The sequence below is a fragment of the Drosophila albomicans genome, chromosome 2L (assembly GCF_009650485.2).
Source record: "Drosophila albomicans strain 15112-1751.03 chromosome 2L, ASM965048v2, whole genome shotgun sequence".
In the NCBI taxonomy this organism is placed as follows: domain Eukaryota; kingdom Metazoa; phylum Arthropoda; class Insecta; order Diptera; family Drosophilidae; genus Drosophila; species Drosophila albomicans.
The window spans coordinates 23,619,290-23,631,238 of NC_047628.2; the positions used below are offsets into that span (position 1 = coordinate 23,619,290).

Below are 11,949 nucleotides of genomic sequence, written 5' to 3' on the forward strand. Positions count from 1 at the left end.
GTGTCATTCAAACAATTTCAAACAGCGCCCAGAAGAGCGCCATAAATAATTTTTTTAATTTTCATTCGCTGTCAAACGCACCTTTTTCGTAGCATACTTTCGAGCTGACATTAGAAATCGGAAGTCTTATTAGAATTTCTTGAGGGCGAGGCAAGCATTTGAAGCAATGACAAAACTTGGAGTAAGTTGGCTTATTAAAATTCACTTGGCTGATAATGGGTCGAATAATAACCATAATTTTTGAGATACTTGCAGTAATTTCAAAATGTTGCACACTCTATTCGTACATAAAATATCATTGCCTGAGAGTGCTGCCGCCCGTGGCAAGTCGTTAAAATTAAGAAAATTATTTAATTAGGAAAAATTTTCACGTTCCGCTCAATTAGCAGAAACTTGACTGAGATTTTGAGAAGTTCGACTGGGAAAAACTGGACTCTGGACGCTGTGACGACAACGATGTCAACAGCTGCTTTGTCAAAAGGGGGATGTGTGTTTGAATGAGACGGGAGAGACAGGGGCAGGCAGGGGAGGATGATGGTTGGCAGGAAGTGTTGTGTTAATATTTGCGACACGTCATTAAATGTGCCTTAATTGTGAAAATTTTCACAAGCGAAAAGTGAAAATGCCAAAAGCAGCAAAATTTACGACACATTATCAAATCAAGTGTGGAACAACTTTTATAAAATCACACTCACACACACACACACACACAGCCAAACATAGAATAGCATCAACAGCTGGCTCTGGTATGCCTTTAAGTGAGTTTCCTTGAAAATCGATAAGCATCCGAAAATTGAAAATGTATCAATTTATTTTAACGTCTTTTGCACTCGCAATGCTATTATTCGCTCCATTTTTCTATTCGCCTTTTTTCTATTTGCTGATAAACGGCAATAAAATGGAATTTTAAATGATAGAAATCGTATTGAAAAGTCACAAGATAAGCGAATCAACAGAAAAAAGGGTTACGGCCGGCGCGTGTCCGTTTTCTCTTGTGAAAAGTGGGCGGGACACTTTTGAAAATTTTCCAGCCATTTACATTTAATCGAAGTGCATGAAATGATAAGCGTGCGAGAGTGTGTGTGTGTGTGTGTGAAATTTATAACAAATCAATAAAATGACAATAGGTGCAAACTTTATCGACGGCCAGGGGGAGGGTTAAGGTAGCTGCGGACGGCGTTCCATTGTGCAAAAATATTCTCAGTGCCAGGGGGAGCATACTATATATATATATATATATATACGAGTAGTCGTGGAAAAAGAGAGACGGGGCACACAAATGAAAGTTTTCGATAAACAATTTTTCGCACGGAAGTGCAATTTGAAGTGAATGCTTTGGTTCCATGTCCTGAAAATGCGGAAATTATACAGAGAAAGTTTCTAATACATTTGTTACCGCCAATCAATCGCTTTGTCGTAGGTGTTTTCGATTGCGCAGAGCTAAAAAGGGTTGCTCACTGTAAGTGCTAAGAAACTTTAGCGTCAGATAGACATATTGCTATCTTAGGGCACTATCCGGTAGATCTATTCAGGCGGGGGCTAGAAAACTTTCTAGGCACTTTTCAAACATTTTAAAATATTGCCAAGGAAATGACTAGCATAGTTTTAGGGAGGTTTAAAACTCAACTACTCAAGTTGTAATGCTTAGGCAAGTATACTAAATAAGTTGCCTAGAAGTATGCTATGAAAAATCACTCACTCATTAGCTTTAATTTGTATTTACGTATTAAGTATTCGAGGCATGTGTCAAACGCACAATTCGCTGCCGTGAAGCATGTGGCAACTCAAACACTTCTACTCACCTGCTGCAGGTGTCCTTAATTGACAGCACAAAACTATTTACGGCCACGTCACGTGATCTATAAATGCTCCCCAAACACACTTAGATTCAGTTCTCTCCAGCTCCCCACCAACATTCTATCCATATGCTGCATTGATTTAGTCGTAAGCTGCTTTTGACTTTGGGACAGTTGGAGTTGGCTTCAAGTCAGGTGTCGTATCGTCCTGGTATATCGATTAATAAACAAACTTTCAGCATAACCATCACATGTGTGTAAGTGTGTCTGTGTCTGTGCGCTGTGTTGCTGTTCTAGCTATTTCCGTGACAGTAATCAATTTATTTTTGGCAGTGCGCCGATTGCGTTTCCGTTCCTTGGAGCATTGGATCAACTTTTTAGCCCAGAGCAAGAGAGTTCTTGTGTTCCGCATTTTGGTTTTGGCGTTGCGATTTCCGCCAACATGTCGATAAATCATGCTACGTCCCAAAAGCAGCGAATAGTTCAAGTCTTAGACAGCGACAAGAATGGAAATTGTAATGGCAATTCCCAATTCGATGGGGGGAATGGAAATGGATAAAAGTTTTGGGGACAGATCCTTTCAGGATGTTGGCGTGATAGATAAGCTGCCCCAGAGAATGGGTTACGACGCTCTCACTCTTCTGTCTCTCGCCGCTGTCTGCTTAATCAATCTTCTTTTTGGCAATTAATTAATTTCGGGCCAAAGTCGACGGCACGTGACCATCAAAATGAAGCGAAAACATCTTTAAAATTTAAGTCCCCTTTCCCCGTCCCCGCCTGGCAATTTCGTGCAATAATAAAATGTGTTGTCCATTTTGTTGGGCCGGGGTCAAGTGCGGCTGGAATTGATGTTTCGTTTATGATTTATCGTCAATAGCTCTGGGCCCAGTCATCGCTCCATTTAATGGCCAGCATATTGCACAGTAGCCATGCAAAAACCAAAAACTACACTCGCCTTGCCTTGGGTTGCGATTGTTCTTCCATAACCAACATCATTGTTGTCGTCGTCGTCATGCTGTCATAATCATCAGAAGACACAGAACATTCATCCATCGCCCGTTTTGCAACGCCCACATGTGCTCGCCCTGTCTCTCTCTCCCTCTCTCTCTCTCTCTCTGTCTCGCTGCAGACAACCCCCAACTGCTGGCATCCTGATGTAATAACCATGTTTTCAGCTTGTAATGCGGCAGGGTAACAGCAACAGTCCTTAGCTATTACAGCGTTGCGGGGGTTAAAGTCAAGTCCTGGCCGACAGGGGGAGGCCAAGAGGGTCGACATCGACATCGTCATCGAGATTGAAACTGAGGGTGCGACGGGTTTTGCTACTTGTGCGAGTTGTGAATTGTTTTTGATGTTAAATGTGTGATAATTTAATGACTGTCGACGCCTGACGCATCACAGGACTTTGCTTCCACCTCCACCTCCTCCTCCTCCTTCGACTTCTTCCCAATCTGTGCCTTCAAAATTGAGTCGCAATCTTCACTTGAGCTGAGCGTTTAATTTAGTGGAATAATAAAAACGTTTTTCGGGCATAAAATTCTCTGCGGCTGGAGATGATTTGTGCACTTTTGTGCCATGTAACAGATTGTCTTTTAATGATTTCCCCCCTCCCTTCCTCTCCGGGGGTTGTTTTTGCCTATCACTTCAATCGCGAAGTGATACCACGATTAGCCTGTGGAAAATCTCATCGTATAATGTAGCTGAGTGTTTGTTAATGCAAATTGTTAAACTGAAAACATTAGATAATCAGACGAGTTATACGAGTTTAGCTACGACTAAGCATATACTCTAAATTCCATAGCATATTATCTATATCTATACACTTACTCATCGCTTTCAGCAATTGCATTCGTGCTGTTTCAGCTGTTGTTCTGTTTTGTTGTCAGTTGTCAGTGCTTAGAACCAGTTCAGAACATTCAAACACTATTCGAAATTCATTTGCATACTTGCACAGCGCGTTTGATTTACATAGTCACATTTTCTGCTTGCGATTTCAATAATTTTCTTTAAGGCGATGAGTAAGTTTAGAACTTGATTATGATTTAAAGTAGATTTTTAGACTAACTAGTTTTTTTTCTGTCAAATATGGAAGTGGGAAGAGAAAATATTATTCGATTTTAGAGATTATTTTATCCACGTCCGCTTTTTTCGTTGTTGCCATGGAAATAGGTTTCCCAGTTTTTAAACTATCTGAATATAAATGGCTACAAAGAATATCTATATTGCTGTATTTAAATTTTGCGTATTAGATTACTAAGTTATAGGGGGATCGTCAGTCCGGTCGAGGGCTTCATTTTAATAAAAAATTTGCATACATTATTAAAGATATAATTTACCAAGAAAATGTTTTTAATGTCTGAGTTTTATATGATAGGTCAAGAGTAGACAAAGAAAGTTCCTCGTTGATTATTTTGTGACCTTCAAGAGACAGTGATATTTTCTTTTTAATAAAACGCAAATTTTTTGATTCTGATTTTTAGTTGTAGTAAATTTATAAAAGGTTTATCAAAAAATCAAATTTTTCTTTATTTTCTGAATATTTTTTTAATATTTTCTATATTATATTTCGAAAACAAATGTAATTCATTAGTAATTAAATTTTAAAACAGATAATCTTGCACTTAAATATGTTTCTTATATTTAAAGAATTTTATATTTAATACTGTACCCATTTCAACCTAGAATTAAATAAGAATATAAGCATTACCATTTGATGGCTTATAGACGTCTTTTCTTTTGTGGCTTAGTGAAATTGGGCTAAAAGCTAATCACAATTTATGCAAATCCAAGCGAACGTTTGCTTTGCTTTTTATTGGCCTTTTGTTGATTTTGCGTCTAATGTGAAAATATGGCGCATATGGAAAAAAACTGAATTTCAAATGTGCGAATTGTGGCGAAACCCCACGCAAACACACCCACAAACACAGACACACACACACAGAGAGAGAGACACACACACACACATCGGGTTGATTTGCATATGATGACAAAGTGCTTGCAGACAGCCGCAAACAATGAAAAATGTTTTCAGCCGGCGGCTTTGCGGAACGGATGCTAATAATTTAATTTGCCAAAATGCAAAATGGGAAAACGAAACCTGAAAGCAAAAAAAAAAAAAAACACTTTTCGCTGCACAGCAAATGTGACACGTGACTGCGATTTATGTGTTAAAACAGGCGTCAAGAAATTAATTGTGATATATATTATATATATGTTATATATATTTATTGCAAACAAAATGCGAGCTACATCATAATGATCAACTCCAATTTCAACTATCCTCCTTCTCCTTCCTCCTTCTTCTGCCTAGCAGAAATGCAGGGCATTGAACTGTTCACGATTGTTGTTCACCATGTTGTTGTATTTGTAGGCCGTGGCATTGGCGCTGTTGTTGTTGCTGCCACTTGAGGAGCTGTTCACGGTTAAACGGTTGTTGCGCAGGAAGCTATCGGCTGGACTGGCAGACATGGCGTACTTGCCGCCGGCTACCACATCCATGCTGCGCATGGGACTCAGATGCTTGGCTGGGATGGCCTTGCTGGGGGTACGATTCTGATGGACCATTTTGAGGGATTGAGATTTACTTTTCAACAGTTACAGCGGATAACTAGAGCTTGAACAAAGTCAGGGCACGTTGGTTAGAAGTGTGAGCACGGAGAATTCCAGACGATTGCCGCAGTTGCTGGTGCGTGAACCCTTTTTAGAGGATAGATGTTTAGAGAGACTGCAAGGGGAAACAGAAGAGGAGAAATTAAGTTAGTAAATTTACAAATGTTACAAGTTAAAGTTAAAACTAACCTTATATTATTTAAAAGCTTCGCTTTGGTATCTGGTGTCTTCATTGACACATTTGTTTTTTCACGTTATGGAAAAAATTTGAGGAGCTTTGTTGGTTATGATTGGTTTTAGCCACGTATCGTGTCGATTTGATTGTGTGTTCAAGGCGGCTGCTGCTAATCGCTTTTATACCCCAACCGCTGATCTAGTTGGGGAATCGGCAATCGGCAAACAACATCATCATCATGCGGCCGGAGCGTGATAAGCTGACGAGGAAACCAGTCTTCGACATGTGTGTGTATGCAAATCACTGATGATATTGTTATGAAAACAGTCCCAAAAAAATAAGAAACATTTGTAGCAGACTGTTTATCGCTATGCGTCAATGCTGGCCGAAAACAACAAGAGGCACGAGAAACATCTCTCCACAAAACCAGATCGACGTCATCGCAATCGAGAAATGGCAAATGCGAATCAATGAAAACATATCGAAGCATATCGAACGGGAGTTCCCTAATCACATAGAATGTTTACGAAAATCAAAACAAACAACTAACGATTTATAGTTGAATTGAATTAAGGACATGATTAAGCAATGGAATATCAAGTGAATCATTTGATCAAATTGTTAAAAGATTGTTACTAAGAATTTCAATTAAAATTCATTTGAATTAATGTATAAATTTCTTTTATTGAAAATTATTAGCTAGAATTCCAATTTTTAAATAATTTCAATATTTTTTTTCTTCCTAAGAACTTCAATTCAACATTAATCTGAGAAATTCCCGATATTAGGAACTTTAAGTTCAATTATTTTTGGAAACATTTTCAGCTTGACAACATTGCGGCTTAAAGTGTTGCCACTTAATAATTTCATGTTGCCACACCTCAGCTTTATATAAGAAAATTTAGTATGGACTTTATTTGTTGGAACACTCATAAGGAACCTGTCCAGTCTGGAATATTTCTTTCTTTTTTGGGATCGCACGCTTCTTAATAAATAATCCATATGTCTGGTTGCATTTGCATATTGCACATCATGATGTTTTCGGTATTTACCTGTTTGTTAGACATCGATAACGAGATATTGTTGTTAAGGCCAGACAACAAAACCGCAAATCAAGTGCAAGTATTGACATTTAAGACGCGAGGACCTAGACGTTCAATGCCCTCATTTGAACCAATTTGTAAAACTACGTCAATGCTGAGATCATTAAATTAAATTGTTTTTATGCAAGCTAACTGTTTACTGTATTTTGTAAATTATTCTCATGTTGTTTGTCATTAACTGCATAATTAAAAATTAATTTGTTTGTAAAGCAATTCTACTTTATGTGACTACGTAATATAAAAAGTGCTTAATCTTATCGATTTCAATGTCGATGTCGAGAAAAACAAAATTGGGTAATAAAAAAATAATAAATTATTAAATATAATTTGCTGGGATAATACTTATTTTGATTTTTAATGATAAGTTTCTTTAAACATATATCAAATACTCCGAGAATTGAAAATTGGTTTATTTTTTCAAATCTTAATAAATTAAACTAAACAAATTATAATAATATTAAAAAGTTTATTTTCCTATTAGACTTTGAAATATTAAAAATGAAGCATTAAAGTTTTAATCATTTTGAGGTTATGTTGCATTGTGATGAACTCATTCTTAAAGGTAAGAACACTATTTCTGCGTAATTTATGGTTTTAATGGTTGCTATATGACAAGCATAGATAAGATTCAAGTACAACTATATACATATATAGTATGTATATATATGGCCGACAACAACAGATTAAAATACTAAAAGCAGTCAACAGGCTTTTGAGCTGATGGCTCTTAAATAAACATTGGCTGATGCAATGTAGCGTTCATTTTTCATCATCATCGTCATCAGCATCAGGCTTTAAGGCAGGCTCCGCTATTCGATGAATATGCGACTCTATACGTGAGGTATTCATACATATTCATAGCACTCACACGTGAGTTGCAACAATGTAACTAGAATAGAAGATGTTCCATATTAGGGTAGTCTATAGTACCCCTAGATAGATGTACTCCATATAGAGCCGGCCGGCCGGTAGAGTCGATAGGGAAAAAAGCTTGAGCCAAACTCGAACTCGAACTACGTGAGTGACAGCAGGCGGTACGTTGGCTAAGGGGGTATATAGTATATAGTATACATATAGCAGTGGAGAGATATGCATATTATCTTGATCATTATAGTATATCGGTTTGTTATTGTAAATGTGATAAACCAGTTGGTTGGCAACTCTAATTTGCATTGCTGTCGCTCGAACGGGTTTTTGTCTGCGTCTGCTACGCTGTCTGGGGGTCTTGAGTTTTTTTTTATTTCTGTGTTTGTGGTATGGACTTCGGGGTCTCGGCATTGGGAGGGGGGATCCAATACCGGGGCCGGGGCTTTCTTCGTTTGCTCATGCGACACGTTGTCAGCAGCTGGCTCGCAGTAGTGTTCGCAGTTTGCTTTTAGAATTGTGACGAGACATTTTTGCAGTAGGTTTTTTGTTTTTGCATTCGAATGCGCGGTATTTAAAGCAGTTGCAGGCATCGTTAGAGGTTCAGTAGAAAGTTGAGTACTGAAGCGAGCGCAACCTGCAATCGGCGGTGCACGTGTTCGGGGATTCCTTTAAATAGATTCCAATTACTTCCTTTTTTTCTTTGTCAAATGTGCAACTTGCAAAAGTTTTGTGTCAATGCCAAAAATTAGCAAAATAAAATTACTTAAACAATTCAGGTAAGTCAAGGGTCAATCAATGAAAGAAATGTGTGAAATGTACTCACTATGGGCATCGTTGTTTGCAGATTGAGCAGTCTGTCATCCAGCAAAGGATCACGCACGGGCAACTCGGCCAACAATAAGGAACTTAAAGTGCTAACGCTGCTTCAAACTGTACCGTGAACTTTGAACTCTGCCCACTCAGCATTCCAGTAAACTGCGCAGTTCAATCTCAATTGGAAAAACACGGAATTTCAAAATTCAATCAGCAATTTTATAGCAAATTGGTTTGAGTCAACTTCATACCCAACGGAAAAACAAAAGATAAATCCATCGAAAATGGTCTATACGGAACGCACCGACAAGTGTCTGACGTCCAGTAAGGATAATGCTGCTTCCAGCAAATCCCAATCGAATTCCTCGTCGACGTCGTCCTCGAAGACGCACTCAAGCAACAGCTCGGGTGCGTGGAGCAGTCAGGCTTCCAGTTCCGAGAAATGGAAATACAATAACATGGTCAAGGATAATCGCGATCATTTCAATTCCATGCACTTCTCCTAATCTATTTTGGGAGTAGGGGGTATGGGAATGGGATCCTTGGGCACTTGGTGCCCGCAACGTGATTGAGACTTAAGTTCTGTTGTTATTTCTGGGTTCTATGGGTTAACTTTATATTAGATGTAAACTTACTTATTTACAACTGCTAGATCATCTAAAATTCTAAATTTAATCAACAAAATTAAAAAAAAGATGCGCAACAAACACGTTTTTATGAAAATTGGGTAACATTAATGAGGTTAGGGAGGCAATCAATATTTCGAGATGGTGAACATAATTCCGGGTGAGTTAGAAAGTTTTAAAAGGTAAGTTTAATAACATTACAGCTTAACATTTAATTTATAAACAATGTCAGTTCATATAGTTTAACTTTCTAAAAAGTATTAGTGAGGTTAGGTTGGGTTTTTAAGCCAATGTGAGGTTAAGTTGAATTTTGGATACAACTAAAATTGCAGTTAAATGATTCAAGGGTCATCCAATTATTGTGGAGTAGATAAGTATGAGTAAATGTAAAGTTTTAGACTATTTAGCAGAAGTTATACAGATTAGATTAACATATTGCTAGTCAAGATGTCAGCTTTAATTTTAGAAGTTAATGCTGGATTAAATATGATTAGCTGCAACTTATAATTTATATGCTAGACAAAAACTAATTGCACTAAGTCTACCCTAACACCTTGCAATTATTTATTCATATTCCCTTGCCGCCTTCAATCCATCATAACCCCAATGCAACGACCTTGCTACTTGACTTCTATTGATGTCTATGGCACATTTGCATGAACTGTGGCTATTACCATGATTAGCTTATGCTTTTGCACGTCCATCCCTTGTCACTTCCTTCCCATTCCCATTCCCATTCAGTTTCAGATTCCCATTCCCGGATAGACGGAACTTTGGGTAAAGTGCACTTAATACACATTAGCTACGCTTATTTGACAGACCCGGTCATAGGACTGCAATATTGATGATGTCTGCCCGTCTTTTCAAATAGCTCTCTCCCCCTGAGCCAACTCAATTTCAATCGCAATCCAGATTCAATGCTACACTTCTCAGACTCATCATCACCCTCAGCGCTTGCGCTTGTGCTGACTGTGTGTGGCACGTGTGGCAAGGTCCGGGGGCGAGTTGGAGATGGGAACAAGTGTATCTCTGTCGGCTCAGGCATTACCGCAGAACGACGTCCGCTATCCGGGCTTGTGTCCGTCCGGGCTTTTGCGGTAGCTCCGTTACGGCAGCATTTGAAAGTGCGAATTTTTATAATTTTTCAATTGTATTGTTTGCCAATGGGCAGATAGATTTGCCCGCTCACAGATGCCAGCGAGTGGGAGCGAAGGGAGTGAGCTGCGGTCGTCCTGTGTCCTTTTGACACACGACTGCACAAGGGACACAAGGGACACAAGGGGCACGTGGCACGTTTGGCTATTAGAGACGATTTCCTTGACGGCGCTAATAGAATTTTTCTCTACAGTATTCATTTTGTATTTTCTTTTTTTTTTCAACTGTATTTATATATATGGTATTTTTTGGGTCTTCCGGATAGCTGACACTTTTGGGGGCGACACACTTGACGTGTCCTGCGTCTAATTGAAGCGCTTTATTTTTGGCTGATTTCTCTCTATAAAGTGTGTGTGTGTGTTTGCTGCACTGTAATTGCTTTGTTTTGAAGCGCCGGGCGGTCGCTTCTTAATCCTGGCCAGGCGATGCTGTATCCTGGTGTCCTGATGTCGGTTTCGTCGACATCTTCGTCACTTTGCAATTAAAAGCACACAGCAGGTGGCACAGCAGCAGCAAACCTTTGAACTTTTGATGCTATAAAATGTGAATGTGTCACTTGCAAGGATTCCACAAACGGGCCACTGACTGAACCGGCCTGACTTTTGATGCCACTGCCGGAAAAGCAATTATCACGTCATTATCATGGAAATCCCGCAACATTTCTAAATATAAAATGTACAGAGATTTTTTTTGTGAAAAAGAGGCCTTTGGTCGGGTAAAACAAGTTCCTGGAACTGCAGCAGGCATTTCATTATCTGCCTTACGGCTTTTTCGCTTCCGTTTGACAGACAACCCTTGTGAGGCGCCAGTCTCAATGCCAATGACAATGCCAATGTTGCGATAACATCTTCCGTCGCAACATGTCACATGCCACATGCCACGCGGTGGAAAATTATGAATAATTTCCGTAACTTCTGCCAGGCAAAAATCGCAGCTTGCAATGAAAAAGTGACACGGCCAAGCCCATCTCCGCCTCCGCCTCAGCCCGTGTCTCCTTCTTTTGCTCTCTACTTTTAGAGTCGTAGTCAAACCTTGCTTGCCGCGTGCCTGAAGTGTGGGGCGTGCCGTCAGATACAACTTCCGACATCCGACAGATGTTTCGCTCTCCGCTGCTGCTACTGCGGGAATGCAAAAGCAGCAGACTTCCCTTACCTTTCCCTTTCCCTGCCTTTTCCCGTCCCTTTCAGGTTCAGGTTCTGTCTACCTTTCTGCTTGGGAGTTACGCCTGGTTGCAAAACAATTGATGGCAAATTTCTCGTCGCGGATGTCTCCGCCAGCAGCTTGTAAATTGTGATTGCGATTGCAGAGTGCGAATGTTTGAATGTTTGAATGTGAATCTGAATGTACTTAAACATCGCATACGGGCGTTGACAGTTGCCAGAAAGGTGTTTGGCGGGTTGTTCTTCCCGTTTTTGCTGTTGTTGTTGTTGTTGCTGTGCGTGTCGCATGGCAATTTGATGGCAAGGTGTGACGCCAGTTGCCACACATATCAAACAGACATAATCCAAATTTCATTTACCTTAAATTGTTGTCTGCAATGTGCAAACACTCTTAGCTCTAATATTTCATGTCAATTTCATACAACAATTGAATGTGGCAAAGTGATCAATGCGCTAAAGGTGCAAATTTGAATGGTTCAATCAGTCAAAGAGTTGAGGATAAACAGATGTTTAAATGGAGAGCTAGCTATTTAGCTAATGATAACGTAAAGAAAAGAAAGCAAATCTATTTTTATTATAACAGTCTAATCGGTGGGTTTTAAGACGTATTTTAGAAAGCTGAGCTTGATTGTATAAGAGCGAAGC

General features: G+C 39.3%; 4 protein-coding genes across 4 annotated transcripts; 2 read left to right on the forward strand and 2 right to left on the reverse strand.

Moving 5' to 3' along the window:
• Nucleotides 1-4,995: 4,995 nt before the first annotated feature.
• On the reverse strand, nt 4,996-5,360 carry LOC117564191 (uncharacterized). The gene has a single exon (XM_034242865.2). The coding sequence runs from the start codon at nt 5,358-5,360 to the stop codon at nt 5,103-5,105; it is 258 nt and encodes an 85-aa protein (XP_034098756.1). The 3' UTR covers nt 4,996-5,102.
• Nucleotides 5,361-5,386: 26 nt separating this feature from the next.
• LOC117564192 (uncharacterized) lies at nt 5,387-5,908 on the reverse strand. The gene is made up of 2 exons (XM_034242866.2): nt 5,595-5,908; nt 5,387-5,520 (listed from the first exon to the last, which is right to left on the reverse strand). The coding sequence occupies exons 1-2, from the start codon at nt 5,636-5,638 to the stop codon at nt 5,421-5,423; spliced, it is 144 nt and encodes a 47-aa protein (XP_034098757.1). The 5' UTR covers nt 5,639-5,908; the 3' UTR covers nt 5,387-5,420.
• A 2,233-nt stretch (nt 5,909-8,141) lies between these two features.
• On the forward strand, nt 8,142-8,519 carry LOC117565250 (uncharacterized). The gene is made up of 2 exons (XM_034244263.2): nt 8,142-8,326; nt 8,395-8,519. Exons 1-2 carry the CDS (start codon nt 8,286-8,288, stop codon nt 8,489-8,491), a joined length of 138 nt encoding a protein of 45 aa, XP_034100154.1. The 5' UTR covers nt 8,142-8,285; the 3' UTR covers nt 8,492-8,519.
• Nucleotides 8,520-8,643: 124 nt separating this feature from the next.
• Nucleotides 8,644-9,070, forward strand: LOC117565249 (uncharacterized). Its single transcript, XM_034244262.2, has one exon. It carries the CDS (start codon nt 8,648-8,650, stop codon nt 8,867-8,869), a length of 222 nt encoding a protein of 73 aa, XP_034100153.1. The 5' UTR covers nt 8,644-8,647; the 3' UTR covers nt 8,870-9,070.
• The last annotated feature ends 2,879 nt before the right edge of the window (nt 9,071-11,949 follow it).

What these genes read in the sequence shown, in the direction of transcription:
- LOC117564192 (XM_034242866.2), bottom strand. Translation starts at nt 5,638, where the DNA reads ATGAAGACACCAGATACCAAAGCGAAGCTTTTAAATAATATAAG. An exon ending in AAGCTTTTAAATAATATAAG is followed by an intron (nt 5,521 to 5,594) that starts GTTAGTTTTAAC and finishes TTCCCCTTGCAG; the next exon opens with TCTCTCTAAACATCTATCCT.
- LOC117565249 (XM_034244262.2), top strand. Translation starts at nt 8,648, where the DNA reads ATGGTCTATACGGAACGCACCGACAAGTGTCTGACGTCCAGTAAGGAT.
- LOC117565250 (XM_034244263.2), top strand. Translation starts at nt 8,286, where the DNA reads ATGCCAAAAATTAGCAAAATAAAATTACTTAAACAATTCAG. An exon ending in AAATTACTTAAACAATTCAG is followed by an intron (nt 8,327 to 8,394) that starts GTAAGTCAAGGG and finishes CGTTGTTTGCAG; the next exon opens with ATTGAGCAGTCTGTCATCCA.
- LOC117564191 (XM_034242865.2), bottom strand. Translation starts at nt 5,360, where the DNA reads ATGGTCCATCAGAATCGTACCCCCAGCAAGGCCATCCCAGCCAAGCAT.